At 37.8% G+C, this 22376-nt stretch overlaps 1 protein-coding gene and 1 pseudogene across 1 annotated transcript in view; one reads left to right on the top strand and one right to left on the bottom strand.

Moving 5' to 3' along the window:
* Window positions 1-1080: 1080 nt before the first annotated feature.
* Window positions 1081-22376, bottom strand: part of LOC110575026 (cytochrome P450 4X1) — a 42060-nt gene continuing 20764 nt past the window's right edge. The window contains 8 exon segments of the mRNA XM_021683881.1: window positions 1081-1249; window positions 2049-2131; window position 3045; window positions 3568-3634; window positions 5433-5566; window positions 8547-8734; window positions 9301-9363; window positions 9542-9603. Of these exon segments, the coding sequence (XP_021539556.1) occupies window positions 1081-1249; window positions 2049-2131; window position 3045; window positions 3568-3634; window positions 5433-5566; window positions 8547-8734; window positions 9301-9363; window positions 9542-9603 (767 nt within the window).
* LOC110575027 lies at window positions 11379-11698 on the top strand (annotated as a pseudogene).

Genomic DNA, 22376 nt, shown 5'->3' with positions numbered 1-22376 from the left:
TAAAAAACTCCTGCTCAGGCTTCACAAGCATTGTTAGCACCAGGAAATTATGTAGACTATCTAGATAATATTCCAAACGGAGGTTTTCTTATCCAAGATTAAAACCCAGAAACCATAAAGAAAAGTTTATTTATCTTATTTCATGAAAATTTAGAAGTTCTGTATGCCAGCAGCCACCATAAAGTTTTATAAAAGTAAAAGAATGGGGAAAATATAAAGAAAAGTTACAATCAAGGACTGTTATCCACAATATTAAAGAACTCATATAGAACTCCATAGGAAAAGAAGCATAAATGATGTATGAGTCACAGACAACAAAATAAACACAAATGGCCAAGAAGCAAACATTTTAAATATCCAATAATAAGAAAATAGTTCAATAAATTATAATACATCCATATTATAGAACATTATGAATCCATGATTAGGAATAAGATATATTTTTTATTAAGTGAAAAAAAGTAAGAATAATATGGATATGATCCCATCTGTAAGAATACAAACATACATACCAACATATGTATATATAACATGTATAGGAAAAGTTCTGAAAGAATGAACACCAAACCATTCTGTTTTTCGGAAAATGAGTAGGATTGGTCAGGGCAGAGAGGTGTACGGTCTTTGAAGTGGGATTTTTACTTTTTACTCTACATGCCTTTCGAATGTTGGATATGTTTTGCTGTGAGCATACATGCACCTATTACTTGTGTAATTCCAAAAACTATTTTAAAAAGCAACAAAAATATATGGAAGTCACCTAACAAAATTCTTGGTATATAGCATTAATAGCAACCAGAATCAAACAGAAATGATTGGAAAATCTCCCCAAATCATACAGAAACAGATCTAGGTGACACAGGATATCACCTAGAAATGGTTTTAGATAATGTGCAGTTACACAGAGACCCCCATCCCACCTACCCCTACCCCTCCCACCATATTTTGATTCCTCTTCATTTTCTTGGCCCAGTAGCTGTAATTTAACTTTAAAACTATATATATATATATATATATATATATATATATATATATATATATAGTATGGATGGAAGGATTGCTGTACCATGGGCTATAACGTTAGGAGAGTTTCTTTAGGTGCAAGTGGACCCCGTTCTTGGCTTTGAGGACAATCTGGTACAAGAAGACAAGAGGTCTGGTGGGGTCTGGAGCCACCTTGAAGCAGAGTAGAATCAAGGCAATGGCCACCTTTAGCTCAATCATGGCAAAATGCTGCCCGATACAGTTCCTGCAGACACCAAGGGAAAGAAAGAGATACCTGAGGAAATGGAGTTGTTGTTGACTCTTTCGTTAAGATGCTAGAATAATGAATCTACTATTCACGGTAAAGCAGCATTTTCACAGTAAATGCCATGGAAACTTTTGAACTTCTATTATTCCCTGCAGGAACATGAACTGAGAGGCTGTAAGGTGATGCCGTCCCTAAAGAAGGTGGCACTTGAAGTTGCTTATAGAATTGTTTCTCCTGTGAGGATGTAGTGTAAGACATGGTGACTATAGTTGGTAACACTGTATTGTGCAACTGAAATTTGCTAATAAAGTAGAACTTAAATGTCCTCAGGCATACACAAAGAGAGAAAATGGTGAGGTGGAGGATGTGGTAATTAACTAGAGGGGGAAAAACCCTTTCACAATGTATGCAGATAGCGAATCACCATGATATACGTTTTAAATATCTTACAATTGCATATGTCAACTGTACCTCAATAAATCTGAAACTAAGGGGAAAAAAAAAAAAAGAATCATTTCTCCTGCATTGGGGGTGGGCTGCATGGCTTACGAGCAAGTTTGCATCGTAGGATAACTTTTTGAGGCATGGCTGTATAGGATGTGACAGAGAAGGACTTTGTCCTTTGCGAAACTAACTGGTCTTTTTGGGGGCTCAAATAGGTACCAATATCTACCTCATAATCTGGTGAGATGATGGGGCTCCATGGAAGAATATATAGAGCTGAGTTACCAAAGGGAGAGTGCTGTTTCCAAGTAAACATTTCTGTGCATTTTCAACAACTTCAAATTGTCCTTACCTTGGTCCAGCTGAGAATGGTAAGAAGTAGTAGGGGTGTCTCTGATCAGAATTCTCCTGGGAGAACCTCAAGGGGTCAAACACCTAAAATGACAGGGCAATCCCACCACCATCCCCAAAACACCATTAGCACATTTCTTAAGCTACTACTTAGCACTAGTCAACGGATATATACAATGAGCCACATATGTAATTTCAACATTCTGGTAGCCACATTTTTGTTATTTTATTTAATTTATTTGTCAGAGAGAGAGAGAGCACAAGCAGGGGCAGCAGCAGGCAGAGGGAGAAGCAGGCTCCTCGCTGAGCAAGGGAGTCTGATGCAGGACTGGATCCCAGCACCCTGACACTTAACTGACTGAGCCACCTTGGCATCCCACGCAGTCACATTTTTAAAACGGGAAAGTAATTTTAATAATAGAATTTATTTTGCAGAAAATATTATCATTCCAACATGTACTCAATATAAATAATTATTAAGGAAATATTTCACATTTTTGTACTATGTCCTCAAATTCCAGTGTGTATTTTACATTTCCAGCACGTCTCATTTCCGACTAGCCACATTTTAAGTGCTCAATAACCACTTGTGACGGATAGCTACCACACTGGACGGGGCAATTCTAGATCTGCAGCCCTTGTTTGGCCTCCCAATGGACTAGTATGCTACCCAGACTAAGTATGGAGAAAGCAGAAATGCTAGGGCCAGTGATATTATTTTCACTTTGGAGGTAAGAATGCACCCACTTAATTTATCCAAAGAGAATGAAAACACTAATTTGAAAAGATATATGCATCCCTATGTTTATTGCAGCATTTACTTATAGTAACTAAGATATGGAAGCAACCTAAGTGTCCATCAATAAATGAATGGGGGCGCCTGGGTGGCTTAGTTGGTTAGGCGACTGCCTTCGGCTCAGGTCATGATCCTGGAGTCCCAGGATCGAGTCCCACGTCGGGCTTCCTGCTCAGCGGGGGGTCTGCTTCTCCCTCTGACCCTCCCCCCCTCTCATGCTCTCTCTATCTCATTCTCTCTCTCAAATAAATAAATAAATAAAAATTAAAAAATAATTAAAAAAAAAATAAATAAATGGATAAGGAAAATGTGGTGGATAGAATGGAATATTACAGAGCCATAAAGAGGTTGAGATCATGCCATTTGAGACAACATGGATGGACCTAGAGGGTATTATGCTAAGTGAAATAAGTTAGACTGAAAAGGACAAATACTATATGATTCCAATCATAAGTCAAATCTAAAAAAAACAAACAAGCAAATCAAGTGCATAAACAAACAAGAAGCAGAATTAGACCTATAAATACCGAGAACAAACTGATGGTTGTGGGGGGTTGGACAAAGTGGGTGAAGGGGAGAGGGAGATACAGGCTTCCAGTTATGGAATGAATAAGTCACAGAAGTAAAAGGCACAGCATAAGGAATATAGTCAATAATACTGTTATAGTGATGTAACAGACAGATGGTAGCTACACTTGTGGTGAGCATAGCATCAGGTATCAACTTGTCAGATCACCAAGTTGGTGATGGGTTATGGTGAAGGCCCCAAATACTGAGAACCACAGCAATTCCTGTGACAAGAAAGAAATAAAAGAGATTACAGGAGACAGAGCAAGTTGTGGGCTACTGTTACAGCACTTTTCAACAAGAATTTTCTTCTTGAAGGGAGTGATCTAGCTCCTGGCAGAGTTCTGTATGTCGCAGCTGATGTCAGCGGTCAAGGACCCATTGGAAGATGAGGCTTGAGTGACACCTTAGTTTTCAAAGCAATGACTTATTTAATACCTGATTCTATCTTAAGGAGCTGTTGGTATCATGTCAGAATGATATCTGTTAGAGAAAGACATGTATTATATGATCTCACTGATATGAGGAATTCTTAATTGTAGGAAACAAACTGAGGGTTGCTGGAGTGGGGGGTGGGGTGGGAAGGATGGGGTGACTGGGTGATAGACACTGGGGAGGGTATGTGCTCTGGTAAGCGCTGTGAATTGTGCAAGACTGTTGAATGTCAGATCTGTACCTCTGAAACAAATAATGCAATATATGTTAAGAAAAAAAAAAGAAGAAGAAGAAGGTAGCGGGAGGGGAAGAATGAAGGGGGGGAAATCGGAGGGGGAGACGAACCATGAGAGACGATGGACTCTGAAAAACAAACAGGGTTCTAGAGGGGAGGGGGGTGGGAGGATGGGTTAGCCTGGTGATGGGTATTGAGTAGGGCACATTCTGCATGGAGCACTGGGTGTTATGCACAAACAATGAATCATGGAACACTTCATCTAAAACTAATGATGTAATGTATGGGGATTAACATAAGAATAAAAAAAAAAAAGAATGATATCTGTTAATGGACAATACAGCACCCACCAGAGATAATTTGGGTCCAGAAGAACAGAACCACAATTCCATCATGCAGGTCCAATGACAAGTTTCTATCGGTTCTGTTCATAAGTGGAAGGGAGGAAATTTTGGCAAATATCCACATGGTTTGGGGATTAAAAATAGACGAGGAGAGAGATTTTGAAGATTGTTTGATTACCATAAAAAATTCTGGTAAATTAATTCTGGATCTGTCAACAAAGTCACAGTGACAGGCTGTTGGTATTTGCTACAAGCTATCCTGTCAGCTTGTTTCCAAGGGCAAGAGTTAACAGAACACTGAAGCAAACAAGTGAAGTGTCTCTCACGTGACACCCTTCTGCCTCCCACTTGCTCTGCTCAGAGACCTGTGCTCTGAAGAGCACTGGGCTCCAGATGTGGGGCCTCTATGCAAGTTTTAGTTCTGCTCATCTGCACATTGGGGTCTCCAGTGGGTTTTTGGCTACACCACAAGTATTTGAAAGTGCTCTGTAAACTGAGAAGCACCATATAAGTGTCTGTTAAGATCATGTCTCAAGGGCGGGAAGATGAGATAATGTGCTTGAAAGCTCTATGTTAACTATTAAGTGCTGCATACTTATAAGAGTGATATTACGATGATGAAGCCAAAGACCCTACCTTGGGTCTTCTAGATATAGATAATGATGCTCATCTCCCATGAAGTCTCACCTCAGTCTCAAACTAAGCCAAATAAGGATTATTTTAGAAACAATGTCCTGCAAATGAAGAAACCTTGGATTGGGATTCTGGCCACCCAGGTTCTGGGCAGAGCTTCTCTACAAATGGCTACGTGCTTTTGGGAAAGTCTGGAAACCATATCTGATCAAAGAGTTACCCACTGAGTTCTTAATAGGCACCCAACCCTAAGCCAGACTTCCTTAGATTTGTCTTTTGACTCTTCTAAGAGTTGAGAAAAAAGCCAGTCTTTGTCACTGTGGTGGCCAGGATCCCCAGGTCTCTAGGAACTGCTTAAGAAAAGAATGCAAAGACCTGCAGGCAAAGAGCGCCCATCTGGGAAGGTAATGGGCTTGCTGAGCTCTCTGGAAATAGATGGGACTGGAGGCACCAGTCGGAGTGACTCCTTGATGCACATTGTGGTGTATGACATCTCACCCAGCTGGTCCCTGTGAGGACAAGGGAATGAGGGGAGGGAACTCAGTGTCCATATCTAGTTTGTAAATATTGATGTTTTTCCTCTTTGGTGTTTATTCCTGGTAATTATCATCTCTAGGTTAAAGTTATTTTGTAATTGGTGTATGTAACAGAATGTGAGACTCTTTCTGCCTCAGGATCAGCTGAGGTTCCAGGGGAAGAGGAACTAAACAAGTGCCAAATACCCTCATTATAAAGTGAACTGCTAATCTACCAGTAAAGGATTTGCTAGGGAGATTTCTGAAACCAGTTTTGCAACTCTTCACTTACCATATAAATCAAGAATGTAGAAGGAATGACTAAGGTCTGAAGAGAGAGGGCTTAAGAGTTTTGAGAGATCCTTTAAAGAGAGTTGTTGGAATGCTAGAAGGCTGTGGAGAATGGAGGAGGGCCCCCAACCATGTTAGGCAAAGAGGGGCTTCTTGGGTCACTTAGATGATCTGGCATGTGCCCCCTGGAGTTTGGGGAATGGAGGACTGAGAGGAAAGTCTGTGATTCAGAACGGACAGGGAGTTGGGGGGGAGAACAACAGGGCCAAACAAGTCAGGAGTGCTCGAGTGTGCCCTATGGGCCAATGAACTGGCAAGAGGGAGAGCTTCAGAACCAGCTTGAAAGGAATTCTGAGGACAAGAATTCCCTTGCCCCATGAATCACCATGGCAAAACTCCAGTGAGGGAATCTCCAAGAAACTCACAGATGTACCCATTGAGAGTGAAAGGAAGCACTGAATAACCACCAAGCTCAGAGAGCAAAATCATCATAGTACCAACCCCTTTCTCCTCCTCGCTCCCTCCTGGGACCACTTATGGAAGGGTCAGAAACAGAAGCTACTGGGTTGGGGAGGAACTGGTCAGTAAAAAGAAGCCAACCACAACCCCCTCACCCACCACTGGCTTCCAGACCCAAAGAAATGTTGAGCTGGGATGGAGGGAGAGGATCCAAGTGGATATGAATTTGCACTTTTTATTATTCCACTGGACCAGACAGTTTCATTACTGAAATGAGACTGCTCTTGTGACTTAAATGGATGGGAACTCTATGGGACTCACTCAAGACTTCACCCCAGAGATGAAAAGAACTTGCCCCATACAAGTGTGAACTATCAGAGGGAGAGGAATAAAGGGGTTTTTTTGCATCCTAGCCAGTCAGCTAGTCACAAAATGACTGCATATATTCAGCCTATTTGCTTTATTGTATTTCTGTTTGCTTTTCTGATTACTTATTTTGAACGCAGGCTCTGGCCATTTGGTAGTGTGAAATTTTCATTTTGAGCTCTTTCCTCCTCAAGCCCAGAATAAAAAGGGTAATTCTGCTTAGCCTGGCACTTTGCATATTTTAGAAACACAATGTTGTCCATCTTAGCCCTGGTGCAAGAAGAAGAGAGGAATTTTAACCCATGCAGAAATGGCTGACAAGTCAAATGGAGGTGTTGAACAACTTGCCAGTTTTTTCAGAAATTGCTCTTTGCAATGTGGTTTTATTATCTGTCTAAAAGAATTATAAATTTTCAGCATGCTACGTACAAATTTCATTAAATGTGAGTATAAGGCCATATGATGGAATAAAAACATATTTTATTTTTTATAAAATTATTTTCATTTCTCTCATTAAAATAAATGGTAGTTAACAGATCCTTTGGACTTTGTTTTCTCACCTGGCAAAGATTTCTTTATTGTTTTCACATTTCACATAAGCCAGACAAGAATGAGAAAGGCCAATATTGGGATTGTATATATATATCCACCCTAAACAGGTTAAAATATTCAATTAATGTTGATGAATGAATAAAAAATGACTAAGCAACACTATATTTTGTGCTATATAGATTAAACCTTTAATTTATGGTAAGAAATAACTATTATTTCCTTATAAAAAGTAGGAGCTCTACCATACCTATACAAATCCAAATTTTCCCTTACAAATGTTCTAACTGAGCTGACCTTTGCATTTGAAATATGGTGCATTCCCCTTAGTCCTGGGGCTGAGTAGCCCTTAGCATTTCTATCTCTTTGCCCCTTTGGCCAGCAAAACAATGGTAAGTGAAATATCTAGCTAGGGTGAACAATGTGGTTTAAATCAGAGACATATGTTGGTTTTTCTTTAAGACAGCATGTCTCAGGGGCAAATCCATAACCTGGGCATTGTTGAATAACCAGATAAGCTCGAAATCTTGCAAAATGGTGTTGACATTTTCCACCTGGCTAACCCAACCTATAAGAGGCAGCTTGGGTGTCAGATCTCCCAAGAAGTCCTCTTGAGCCCCTGTACCAGGTTAGGTGCCTGTCTTCTGAGTTTCTATTAGTAGTTAGCACATCTCTTTCTCGCTACCCTTACCAGGTTATATGGCAATTATCCATACGGAGGCCTGTCTCCTGTCCCAGGGTGTGAGCTCATTGAGGGCAGGATCCACACCAAATCTTGCACATTTCTTAAGTGCCTCAGTACTTAGAATGTTCTCAATCCATAATCGCTAGACTTAACTACAGTGTATATCATATTAGTACTATGTTCAAAGTCTAAGCCAGTTCTGAGGAGTGAACAAGGAGATGGGAGGGAATGACTACAATGGGGGCTTAAATGATATGGCTGCTTGCTGGGGTCTCAGAGAGGAGACCCACTTGAGTCTTACCATTCAAACTCTCAGTGCAAGTCTAGGGATCAAGTCCCCATTTCCAGTGCACTGAGCCAGGTGAAAGAAAGAAATGGGACATTACATACCACTGATTAAGAAAAACAATGAAGCAGATAACTTGTGGACGAGTGAACTTCTTTTGCAAAGATATAGGGATAATTTTGGTCTGTCTAGGAAAAAAAGCAGAATAGTAGCCTGCCTGTTCTGTTTCTATAGGCACATATCTTGAAGCACAATGGTCACCAAGGTACCAGAGGAGAAAATAAAGCAAAACCCATGGAGAGGAAGCAAGATGAAATGTTTAAGAATGCGGATCTTACCAGGTGATAGAAGACCTGTCCCCCAGGATGCCCCTGATCTCCTCCCGGCATCTCTGATGCTCAGGGTTCAGAGCCAGGTAGTAGAGGAGCCAGGAAATGCTCCCTGCCATGGTGTCATGCCCTGCCAACATGAATGTGTTCACCTCAGACCTTAGGTCAGTATCTGAGAAGCTGTTGCCATTTTCAGCCTGGAAGATATAGTAGGGATATGTTTATGCAATGTCAGTTTATAGATGTCTATAGCCCCAGTCAAGATAATGGCTTTAGGGGAAAAAATTAGAGTTTCATATGAGAGTTTCAATTTTAATTCAGTTCAACAAATACATAGTAGGAGCCACACTTTGACCAGAGCATAAAGGAGAACCAACATTAGATAAGGAAAGCAGGACTTGCAAACAGTTCCTTCATTCATCCTGCCAGATTCCTGCAGATTTCCCAGCACCTCCTCCTCCTCCTTTTACCAGCTTACACTATGACCCGTTTTCCTGTGCTTCCCTAAACTGCCATGTATCTTTGCAATAATCACCAAATTCTGTCCAATTAGGAAAAAATTTAGTCTTATCTGACTCCCTCTAGTGACAGAATTACAGACTTCTATCTTTACCTCAAACTGTATGGAGCCAACCCATTAATTCAAAAGTATTGTTAAATTTAGTTGATCAATTTTCCTCTTGTCTCCCCTCCTCCTCACTCATCCATTTATCCACACAATTAACTACATATATGAGCAGCCTCAGACATTTGAAAGATTTACCTGGGCAGAAAGGATAATATCCAGAAAATCCTGGTACTTCTGCTTCTGAGTGTTACCATGCTTCTTCTCATCTTTTTTTTTTTTTTTATCTGAGAGAGAGAATTGGAGACAGAGAGCATGAGAGGGGGAGGGTCAGAGGGAGAAGCAGACTCCCTGCTGAGCAGGGAGCCCGATGTGGGACTCGATCCCGGGACTCCAGGATCACGACCTGAGCCGAAGGCAGTCGCTTAACCAACTGAGCCACCCAGGCGCCCCGCTTCTTCTCATCTTTGAGGAATTTCTTTCTATCCTGGATTACCTTTTCTGGGACAGAATAACAATTCCCCATTACCAAAGTGACAGCAAAGTTAATCAAAGTAAAATTATTACAGAGCAAGAACAAAGTAAGTCAAACAGAGAAAGACATCTATCAAATGACCTCACTGATATGAGGAATTCTTAATCTGAGGAAACAAACTGAGGGTTGCTGGAGTGGGGGGTGGGGTGGGAGGGATGGGGTGACTGGGTGATAGACACTGGGGAGGGTATGTGCTCTGGTAAGCGCTGTGAATTGTGCAAGACTGTTGAATCTCAGATCTGTACCTCTGAAACAAATAATGCAATATATGTCAAGGAAAAAAAAAGAAGAAGAAGGTAGCAGGAGGGGAAGAATGAAGGGGGGGAAATCAGAGGGGGAGCTGAACCATGAGAGACGATGGACTCTGAAAAACAAACTGAGGGTTCTAGAGGGGAGGGGGGTGGGAAGATGGGTTAGCCTGGTGATGGGTATTGAGGAGGGCACGTTCTGCATGGAGCACTGGGTGTTATGCACAAACAATGAATCATGGAACACTACATCTAAAACTAATGATGTAATGTATGGGGATTAACATAACAATAAAAAATTTTAAAAAAAAGGAACTAGAAAAAAATAATGATCCTTATGGCTTTTACAAGTAATAAGTAAACTTTTAATTTAAATTAAAAAAAAATTATTACAGAGCAAGCCATGGCCCATGAATAGCATCAAATCTTACCTAATTCCCTAATCTCAGAATGGGTACATTGTATTTAAATAGATTTAATTTTTGAGGATGTTTGTTCTCCCATCAAATGACAAACTTTGATTAAAGTTCCAAAGAAACACAGTATAGCTGAAATAGACTTTATATAACTAGGGAGGCAATATAATAAAGATGGTTTCAAATGCAGGGGCAAGTGGCCAATCATTCTTTTCTTTCTTAGTCTAATATCTCATTTTCATGGAAAAGTTATCAAATGAAATGGAAGACAGGCAAAGAAACACCAACATCTGTATAACTGATGGGGCTTAAAAAAGAACCCCACAAAAATATGAAACAGAATATCTAAAACTATAATCCAAGAAAACTGTGGAAGTGAGACAAAATTTAAATGTACATATTAAGAGGCCCACCTTATCCCTGGAAAAGTTGGAACAGAATAACCAATACCAAATATACCCTAATAAAACTATTCAACATTGAAGACAGAGAAAAGAAAATCCTCAGAGACTCCAAACAAAAAGACCAAATGACGTTTAAGGGGACGAAAATTAAGGCAGCATCATACTTCTCAAGAACAATAAAGAAATCAAAACAAGATTAGAGCATTTTCAGGGTGCCTGGGTGGCTCAGTCAGTTAAGCATCAGACTCTCGATTTCAGCTCAGGTCTTGATATCAGGGTCATGAGTTCAAGCCCTGTGTTGGGCAAAAGATTAGAGCATTTTCCAGAAACTCAAGGAAACAAAGTAGCAGTAAAGTACTTTTATCCTACCTTTATATCCAGGAAATTTGTCATTCAAACAAGTATCAAGTCTACCAAAAAACAGGTATAAACTTGCATGAACTCAGAAAATGCTATGCTCATGAGCCCATCCTGAGGAATCTAGAGTGGTTGAGTTTCATCCAACTAGGAAAACTTCATTAAAGAACTGAGGTGCACATTTCATAGATGTAATTTTAGATCTCATTCTAAAATGAGGATTGGCACATGGGCAGAAGGATATCGCATAAACACTAAAAGTGAAAATAATTCAACTAAAAATAGGAGGAGATGGGAGGGAGAAAGGGGAAAGTAGAATAATCACTAATTGTTGGGAGCCTGGCACGTTTGATCTTTTCTCCCTCTGGACCTGAGGCCTCTGCTGCAACCATGTTATGCCAGATCCTCAGTCAGGCCAAGAAGCATCTGAGCTTGATCTTCCTCCTCATATTTGTTGGAGTGGGATGTACTGGAGCAGCACTGTATGTCTTGCACCTGGCATTGCTTAATCCAGATGTCAGTGGGGATAGGAATAATCCAGAATCTTGGAGCAAACTGGGCCCCCATGGTTAATACAAGTTCTGCTCAGTGAATTTAGATTACAGCAAACTGAAGAAAGAAGATCCAGACTTCTAAATGAAATGTTTCAATATAAAGCTGCTCAGAATGAAGCCCCCATGGTTAATACAAGTTCTGCTCAGTGAATTTAGATTACAGCAAACTGAAGAAAGAAGATCCAGACTTCTAAATGAAATGTTTCAATATAAAGCTGCTCAGAATGAAGGCCTTCCAGAAGCCATCCTCACAATTTTCTACTTATCCAGGAAATATGTCCCCTCTAAATGCATGAAATCATGTTGGTATATTGTGTTGGGGTTTACACTGATTAATAAATATCTGAAGCTTGAAAAAAAAGATCATTAATAGTTGTATAGGTAATAAATGAAAATCAAAGGATATTATTAAAAACTGACAAACCGTCAAATAACCAGTCACAAAATACAAATACTATAGGATTCCTCATATATGTATATAAGGTACCTAGAATACCTAGTCAAATTTGTAGAGGCAGAAAGTAGAATAGTGGTTTCCAAGAGAAAGGAGTATAAAGAGGAATTATAATTTAATATGTATGGAGTTTCAATTTTGCAAGGTGAAATGAATTCTGGAGATGGATGGTGGTGGTGATAGCACAATAACATGAATGTAATTAATAGCACTAAGCTGTATACTTTAAAAAGATTAAGATGGCAAATGTTATCTATATTTACTACAGTTAAAATGACAAGCCAGGTAGCAAAAGTTTAAATAAGGGAAAGGGGAGTTAAGGATTTATGGAAGGACTAAACACTATGGTAGCCAGAGAAAAAATATAAACCTTCTTAAATATCAAAAGATATATTTTAAAAGAGCAAAGAAGACATACCACATAGAGAAAGGAACACAGTGTACTGAATTGAATAATGTCCCCCCCCAAATTCATGTTCACCCAGAACCAGTGAGTAGTTATTTGTTAGGGAAGCCTTTAGGAAACTAATAAACACAGTAACTATAATATAATACACATAGTAAAGCATAATAATGTGCAGTGTTGAGTCCAAACGTATCAGTCATTTCAACAAATAAGAATGGGAACGACTTGTTTACTAAAATAAAAACATTTTCAAATGGACTCATAAAGCAAAACTGAACTGTGTGCTGCATGTAAGAAAAACGCATAAAACAAAGCAATTCAAAATGTCTATAAATAAAGGGATGGACAAGAATGTACCAGACAAATGAAAATAATAAGAAAATTGGGGTTGCAATCCTGATATCAAACAAAGTAGAATTTGAACAAAAACTCATTAAAAGCCAGTTTTTATTTTTTATTTATTTATTTTTAAGTATTTTATTTATTTATTTGTCAGAGAGAGAGAGCACAAGCAGGCAGAATGGCAGGCAGAGGGAGAAGCAGGCTCCCCGCTGAGCAAGGAGCCCGATGCGGGACTGGATCCCAGGACCCTGTGACCATGACCTGAGCTGAAGGCAGATGCTTAACTGACTGAGCCACCTAGGCATTCAAAGAAGGTCAGTTTTTCATGTTAAAAGTCAGGATATCACAGGGCACTTGGTTGGCTGGGTTGGTGGAACATGTGACTCTTGATCTCAGGGTTATAAGTTCGAGCCCCATGTTGAGTGTAGAGATTACTTACAAATAAAATCTTAAAGTCATGATACCACAAGATATAATACTTATGAGCATATACACACACCAAATAACACAGCAGTACCTATTTAAAGCAGAAAACTATAGGAAATGCAAGGAAAGATAGGCAGGATCACACTAATAATAGGAGTCTTCAACATACTATTCCCAATACAGGACAGGTCAAATGGACAAAAATAAGATATAGAAGATCCAAACAAAATAATAAGGCAGAACATATGGGGGAAACTATCAGACACCATACCTAATAATAGAGAATTTATCTTCTTCATAAGAGTGCATGGAAAATTTACAAAAAGTGATCACATATTAGACCAAAGAAAACATTAGTAAGTTCTGTAAAATGGAAATACTACAAACAATGCTTTCTAATTGCAATACAACAAAATTAGAAATTTTTAAAAATAAAAAAATAAGAAAGCTTTTCACCCAGAAATTTATAAACCTTCTGTTAAACACCTTTTGAGTGAAAGGGATATACAAACAGAAATTAAAGCATTTCTGAAAAAATAATGATAATAAAAACATTACTAATCAAAATACATAGGATATATTTAATCAATGAACAAAAAAAAATTCATAACCTTAAAAACACATAGCAATAAGAAATATAAAAATCCATCCTAAAATTCATATGGAATCTCAAGGGACTACAAGACTCAAAACCATCTTGAAAAAGAACAAAACTGAAGGACTCACACTTCTTCCTAACTTCAAAATTTACTACAAAGCTATGGTAATCAAAAACAGGGTGGTAACAGCATAAAGACAGACATATACCATGTATGAATCGCATACAGAGCGCAGAAATAAACTCTCACATATATGGTCAAAGAATTTTTGACAAGGATACTAAGACCATTCAAGGGGGGAAGGGACAGTCTTTTCAACAAATTGTTGCTGGGAAAACTGGACATCTACATGCAAAAGAGTGAAATTAGACCTTACCTATACCGTATTTGAAAATTAACTCAAAATAGGTCAAGGACCTAATTGTAAGACCTAGAACAATAAAATTCTTAAAAGAAAAATAGGATTAAAAGCCACTGGATTTAGTAAGGATTTCTTGCACTGACACCCAGGTAACACAAGAAAGGCGCAGGTAACACAAGAAAAGGTAGACCAATAAGACTTCATAAAAATTTAAAAACAGTATCCATAGAGTAAAAAGGCAACCCACAGAATGAGAGAAAATATTTGCAAATCATCTATCTGATAAGGGATTCAGATCCAGAATATATAGAGAACTCCTAAAACACAATACCAGAAAACAACCTGATTCAAAAATGGGTAAAGATCTTAAGTGGACGTTTTTCTAAAGACGATATATGAATGGACAATTAGCACATGAAAAGAAAAGATGTTCAACATCACTGATCGTTAGGGAAATGCAAATCAAAACTATAATGAGATACCACCTCAGACTTATTAGGATTGCTACTATCAAAACCCCAGAAAAAAACCTCAGACTTATTAGGATTGCTACTATCAAAAATCCCAGATCCCAGGGTCCTGGGATCTAGTCCTGCATCGGGCTAGTCCTGCATCGGCTATTGGTAAGAATCTGGAGAAATCAGAACCCCTTGTGCACTATGGGTAGGAATGCAAAATGCTACAGCTGCTGTGGAAAACAATATGGCAGCTCCTCAAATAATAAAAAAAATAGAATTATCATATGATCCAGCAATTCCATTTCTGGGGAAACCTTCAAAAGAATTGAAAGCAGAGTCTTGAAGAGATATTTGTACACCCATGTTTCTTTTTTTTTTTTTTTTTTTTTTTTTTTTAAAGATTTTATTTATTTATTTGAGAGAGAGAATGAGAGAGAGAGAGCACATGAGAGGGGGGAGGGTCAGAGGGAGAAGCAGACTCCCTGCCGAGCAGGGAGCCCGATGTGGGACTCGATCCCGGGACTCCAGGATCATGACCTGAGCCGAAGGCAGTCGCTTAACCAACTGAGCCACCCAGGCGCCCTGTACACCCATGTTTCTAACAGCATTATTCACAAAAGCTAAAATATGGAAGCAACCCAAATGTCCACTGATGGATGATTGCATAAACAAAATGTGATGGAATATTTTCAGTCTTAAAAACGTAGGAAATTCTGACATATGCTACAACATGGATAAACCTTGAGGACATGCTAAGCGAAATAAGCCAGTGACAAAAAGATAAATACCCATAGTTTCCATTTATAGGGTACTTAGAATAGCCCAAATCATAAAGACAGAAAGTACAATGGTGGTTGCCAGGGACTGAAGGGAGGGGAGAATAGGGAGTTACTGTTTAATAGGTATAGAATTTTAGCTTTACAAGATAAATAGGTTTATGGGGATGGATGGTGATGGCTGCACAACAATGTAAGTGTATTTAATACCACTGAACTGTACATTTAAAATATGGTTGGGGCACCTGAGTGGCTCAGTCAGTTAAACGTCTGCCTTTGGCTCAGGTCATGATCCCAGGGTCCTGGGATTGAGCCCACATTGGGCTCTCTGCTTAGTGGGGAGCCAGCTTCTCCCTTTCCCTCTCCCTGCCACTCTGCCTGCTTGTGCTCTCTCTCTGTCTGTCAAATAAATAAATAAAATCTTTACAAAAATAAAAAAATAATTAAAAAAATAAAATATGGTTAAGATGGTAAAGTTTACATTATGGGTATTTTACCACAATAAAAAAAGAAAAAACCTACTAATACGTGTGCGTGCACGCGTGTGCACACACACACACACCCACAAAGCAAATAGAAATAGGAAAAAGAATGAAAGAATAAAATACAGTAGTCCTCTCTTATCTGCAGGGATATGTACCAAGATCACCAATGGATACCTGAAGCCACAGATAGTACCAAGCCCTATATAATCTGTTCTTTTCTTATACACACATATTTATGATAAAGTTTAACTTATAAATTAGGCACAGTAAGAGATTAGCAACAACAATAATGAAATAAAACAATTATAAAAATATGCTGTAATGAAATTTATGTGAATGTGGTCTCTTGCTCTTTCTCAAAATAACTCATTGTACTATACTCTCACCCTGCTTCTTGTGATGATGTGAGATGATAAAATAGCTGTGATGAGATGAAGTGAGAAGAATGACACAAGCTCTGTGACATAGAGTTAGGTTACTACTGACTTTCTGATGATACATCAGAAGGATCATCTGCTTCCAGACCACAATTGCCCATGGGTAACTGAAACCATGGAAAGCAAAACCATGGATGAGGGAGAACTACTATAAATATATTAAATCCTAACTTAAAAACTAGAAAAAGAATAACAAAATAAACCAACACAGAGTATAAAAAAATAAAGAAAATTGCAAAAGTTAGTATGGTAAAGAACAGAAAAACAGTAGACCAAATTAATAAATCAAAAGTTTGGCTCTTTCAGGACGCCTGGGTGCCTCAGTCAGTTGAGCATCTGCCTTTGGCTCAGGGCATGATCCCAGGGTCCTGGGATCTAGTCCTGCATCGGGCTCCCTGCTCAGCGGGGAGCCTGCTTCTCCTTCTGCCTGCCGCTCCTGCCGCTTGTGCTCTCTCTCCCCCACTCTCTCTCTCTGACAAATAAATAAATAAAAATCTTTAAAAAAATTTTTTGGCTCTTTCAAAAAAATCCATAACAGACATATATTAGCTAATTTAATCAGGAAAAGAGGGAGAATGCACAACTATATGAAGTAAGAAATGACAAAGGGAAAATAAAAATTAATACAGAGAAATTTTTTAAAATTTAAATTTTTTATTTTATTTTATTTATTTATTTTTTAAGATTTTATTTTTAAATGATCTCTACACCCAACATCAGGCTTGAACTTCCAACCCTGAGGTCAAGAGTTGCATCCTCTACTGACTGAGCCAGCCAGGAGCCCCCAGAGAAATTTTTTTTTAAAGATCAGAGAAATTTTTTAAAATCATGAGATTACTGCTTCGATCCAAATAAATTTTAAAACCTACATGAAATGGAATATTCAGTGTACCAGAGTTGACTCCAGTAGAGATAGAAAACTTAGACTAATTTCCACAGAAGAAATAGAGAAAGTCATCAAGGAACAATCCCCACCAGAAAAATGAAAAATAAAGGACCAAAGAGAAGAAAAAAAGAAAGGAACAGAAGAAGTATTTGAAACAATAAACGACTGAGAACTTTCCAAAATTAATGATAGACACCAAACCACAGATACAAGAGATGCAGAGAATACCAAGCAGGAAAACATCAAAAAATCTACACCAAAAAGTCAATATGCACATTTTATTCAAACTACAGAAGATCAAAGACAAAAAGAAAATCTTAAAAGAAACCACAGGAAAAAAACACTACCTACAGAACAGCAGTGACAAAAATGACATTGGACTTCTTTTCAGAAGCCAGGCAGAGAAGAGAGTGGAATAAAATATTTAAAGTGCTAAAAAGAAAAACACACCAACCTTGAATTCTTCCAAATTACCCTTAAAAATGAAAGACAAATAAAGACTTTCTCAGACAAAAATTGAGGAAATTTGTCACCATTAGAACTGCTTTGCAAGATAGTAAAATCTGTTCTTTAGAAAGAGGGAAAATGATATAGTTCAGAAGCTCAGATCTGCATAAAGAAAGAAAAACATTAAGGAATGAATAAATGAAGTTAAAACAAAACCTTTTGTTTCCTTATTTTTAATTGATCTAACAGATAACAATCTGTTCAAAATAATAAAAACAACAATGTATTCAGTTTTATAGCTTAGGGAGAAGTAAAATAAATTACAGCAATGTTATAAGGGAATAGGAGAAAAATTGGGAGTTGGGAATACCCTGTTATAGGGTACTTGCAAGTATTATTTGAAAGTGGGCTTGGATTAGTTCTAAATACATATTACAAACTCAAGGACAACCACTAAACAAGGTAAAAAAGAGTATAATTTATATGCTAAGAGAGGAGAAAAATGGAATCATATAAAATGCTCAATTAAAACCAGATAAGGCAGGAAAAAAGTGGAAGACCAAAAAGAAAAAAAAAGGCAATGAATAGTAAGAAGTAACAAATATGGTAGCTATTAATCCAAATATATCAATAATCATATTAAGCATCGATGGTTTAAATACACCAATTAAAAGATCCCTGTCAGAGGGATTTAAAAATACCCGAACTATATATTGTCTACAAGAAACCCACTTTAATGGGCGCCTGGGTGGCTCAGTTGGTTAAGCGACTGCCTTCAGCTCAGGTCATGATCCTGGAGTCCCTGGATCGAGTCCCGCATCGGGCTCCCTGCTCGGCGGGGAGCCTGCTTCTCCCTCTGACCCTCCCCCCTCTCATGAGCTCTCTCTCTCTCTCATTCTGTCTCAAATAAATAAATAAAATCTTAAAAAAAAAAAAAGAAACCCACTTTAAAATATAAAGATACATATAGATTAAGAGTAAAGGAATAGAGAAAGATATGCCATGCTAACTAACCAAAGGAAAACTGGAATAGCTATATTAACTTCAGATAGAACAGATTTCAAAGCAAGGAAAAATATTAGGGAAAATTTATTAGGGATAAAAAAGGGCATTACATAATTATAAAGGGGTCAATTCTCCAAGAAGACAACAATCTTTAATGTGAAATCACCTGGGCGGCTCAGTCAGTTAAGCATCTGCCTTCAGCTCAGGTCAGGATCCCGGGGTCCTGGGATCAAGCCCCACATCAGTCCTGCATCAGGCTTCCTGCTCCAGGGGGAGCCTTCTGCTCCCTCTGCCTCTGCCTGTCTCTGTCTCTCATGAATAAATAAATGAAACCTTTCTAAAAAATGTGAGTGCACCTAACAACAGAGTGTCAAAATATATAAGGCAAAAAATAATAGGACTCCAAGGAGAAATAGATGAATCTACTCTCACAGTTGGAGACTTCAACACTCCCCTGTCAGTAATGGACAGATGCAGCAGTCAGAAAACCAGCAAGGACATAGTTGAACTGAACAATGTCATCAGTCAACTGGATCTATTTCATGTCTATAGAACACATCATCTAACAACAACAGAATACACTTCCTTTACAAGCTCACAGAGAACATTCTCCAAGATAGGCCACATTTGGGCCATAAAACACACCCTAAATTTTAAAAGAACATAAATCATATGAAGTATGCTCTCAGACCACAATGGAATAGAAATCCATAACAGAGAGGTAGTTGGAAAACTCCAAAATAGTTGGAGAGTAAAACACACATTTCTAAATAACACATGGGCCAAAGAAATTTCAAGAGAAATTTTTAAAATTTTTTAACTAAATGAAAATTAAAATACAACTAATCAAAATTGTGGGACACAGTGAAGGCAGTACTTAGAGGGAACTTTATAGCATTGAATTAATATATTAGAAAAGAAGAAAGATCTAAAATCAACAATCTAATCTTCTGCCTTAGGAAACTAAAAAGAGAACACATTAAATCCGAAGTAGGTAAAAAAAAGGAAATAATAAAAATTAGAACAGAAAGCAGTGAAACTAAAAATAGGAAATCAAGGAATAAAATCAATGAACCAAAAGTTGGTTCTTTGAAAAGATCGATAAAATTGATAAATCTCTAGCTAGGTTAACTAAGAAAAAAAGAGAGAAGACACAAATTACTAATATCAGAAATAAAAAGGGGACATCACTACTGATTCTATGGGCATTAAAAAGATAATAAAGGAATATTATGAACAACTGTATGCCCATAAATTTGATAACCTACATGAAATGGACCAAATTCTTAAAAGACATAATCTACCAAAACACAACAAGAGAAACAGATCATCTAAATAGGCCTATATCTATTAAAGAAATTAAATCAATAATTAATAACCTTCCCAAAACAGGAAGAACCAGGTTTAGATGACAGGTCTGTCAAATATTTAAGAAAGAAATCATACCAATTCTTTACAATTTCTTCCAGAGAATAACAGAGGGAATACTCCCTAATTCATTTTATGAGGCCAGACATTATCCTAATACCAAAACCAGACAAAGACATTACAAGAAAGGAAAGCTACAAACCAATATCTCTCATGAAACAGATGCTAAAATCCTCAATGAAATATTAGCAAATAAAATCCAACAATGCATAAAAGCAACTATACACTATGACCAAGTGGGATTTATTCCAGATATGCAAGTCTGGTTCAACATTCAAAAATCATTTAATGTAATCTATCACATCAATAAGTTAAAGAAGAAAAATCATAGGACCCTATCAAAAGATGAGTGAAAAAGATCTAACACAATCTAACACCCATGCATGATTAAAAAAAACACCTCTCAGAAAACTAGGAATAGAAGGGGATACATATCATAATGTGTTGGTCAAAACCCATACCGTGTACAATATAAATAGTGAACCCTAAAGTAAACTATGGACTTTAGTTAATAATAATGTATCAATATTGCCCCATCAAATATAACAAAGGTACCACACTAGTGCATGATGTGAATAATAGGGGAAACTGTGTAAGTGGGGGCAGGGGAGGAGGTGAGAAAGTGTATAAGAACTCTTTGTATTTTCTGCTTAATTTTTCTGTAAACCTAAAACTCTCTGAAAAATAGTTTGTTAATTTTTAGATTTATTTTAGGAGAGAGACAGAATGAGCACAGCGTGGAGGGGCAGAAGGAGAGGGAAAGAGAATCTTAAGCAGACTCCATGCCAGGTGGAGAGCCCTAAGCAGGGCTCGATCTCACAACCCTGAGATCATGACCTGAGCTAAAACCAAGAGTCGGACACTTAACTGACTGTGCCACCCAGGCATCCCTAGTTCTTATTTAAAAAACAAACAAACAAACAACATACTACAAAATCTCTTTAAATAAATCAATGTGATTCCAATACATGAATAAATAGACAGACCAATGGAATAGAAAAGAAAGTTGAGAAATAAGGTCAAATACATATGTCAATTTAGTATATGATAAAGGTGGTTATCTCAAATCACTGGAAAAGATGGAACTTTTAAATTAAATTAAATTAAATTTTTAATTGAAGTGTAATTAACATACAGTATTATATTAGTTTCAGGTGTACCAGTTTGTTCTCTGTATTTAAGAGCCTGGTTTTCTGTTTGTCTCTTTTTTCTTTGTTTGTTCATTTGTTTTGTTGCTTAAATCAAAACATCTGAGTGAGATCATACAGTATTTGTCTTTGTCTGACTTGCTTCACTTCCATAATGCCCTCTAGGTATGGATGCATGTTGTTGCAAAGGGCAAGATCTCAATCTTTTTATTGCTGAGTAATATTCCATGGTATATATATATCACAGAAAAGATGGAACTTTTAAATATATGGCAATGGGACAACTGGATAACCACTTAGAAAAGTTAGATCAACACTTTGTACCATACATAAGAATAAACTCTAAATGGATCAGAAATCTAAATGCAAAAAGAACAAAATCACACAAGCACTGGAAGAAAAACATGGATGAATGTCTCTAGTTTTGGTATAAGGCAATGGGTCTCAGCTGCAGATAATTTTTTAAAAGGTTTTATTTTTATTTTTTACTTTTTGAGAGAAACAGAGAGAGAGAGAGAGAGTGAAAGCAAGCATGAGCAGGGGTTGGGGGGGGAGTGGAGGGGTAGAGGGAAAGGGAGAGAATCTTAAGCAGGTTCCACACCCAGCACAGAGCCCAAATCGGGGCTCAGTCTCACAACCTTGAGATCATGACCTGAGCCAAAATCAGGAGTTGGATGCTTAACCAACTGAGCCACACAGGCAGCCCAGCTGCAAATAATTTTGACCCCAGGGGACATTCAGCAATGTCTGGAGACATTTTCAGTTGCCACAACTATCAGAGTCCTACTGGCATCAAGAGGGTAGATGTCAGGGATGCAGCTAAACGTCCTACACCACACAGGACAGCTCCCCACACAAAAAAGACTTATCCAGCCCAAATTGTCATTAGGGCAAGGGCTGAGATCCCTAGAACAGGGGAAGGCTAGTGACTACTACTTAAAATCCGGATGCAATAAAAAAAATATTGATAAATTTGACTACATAAAAATAAAAATTTTGAATAGGTTTTATTTTGAACAAATTTAAGTTTCCCCTAATACTTCGCATTTTGGTTTTTTATCATAATTATATAATATAAAGAAATAGTAAAGAACTTTTTCAC

The sequence above is a fragment of the Neomonachus schauinslandi genome, chromosome 4 (genome assembly GCF_002201575.2).
Source record: "Neomonachus schauinslandi chromosome 4, ASM220157v2, whole genome shotgun sequence".
Classification (NCBI taxonomy): Eukaryota; Metazoa; Chordata; class Mammalia; order Carnivora; family Phocidae; genus Neomonachus; species Neomonachus schauinslandi.
Note: the sequence above shows the minus strand (reverse complement) of the source record. Positions and strands in the feature narration are given on the sequence as shown.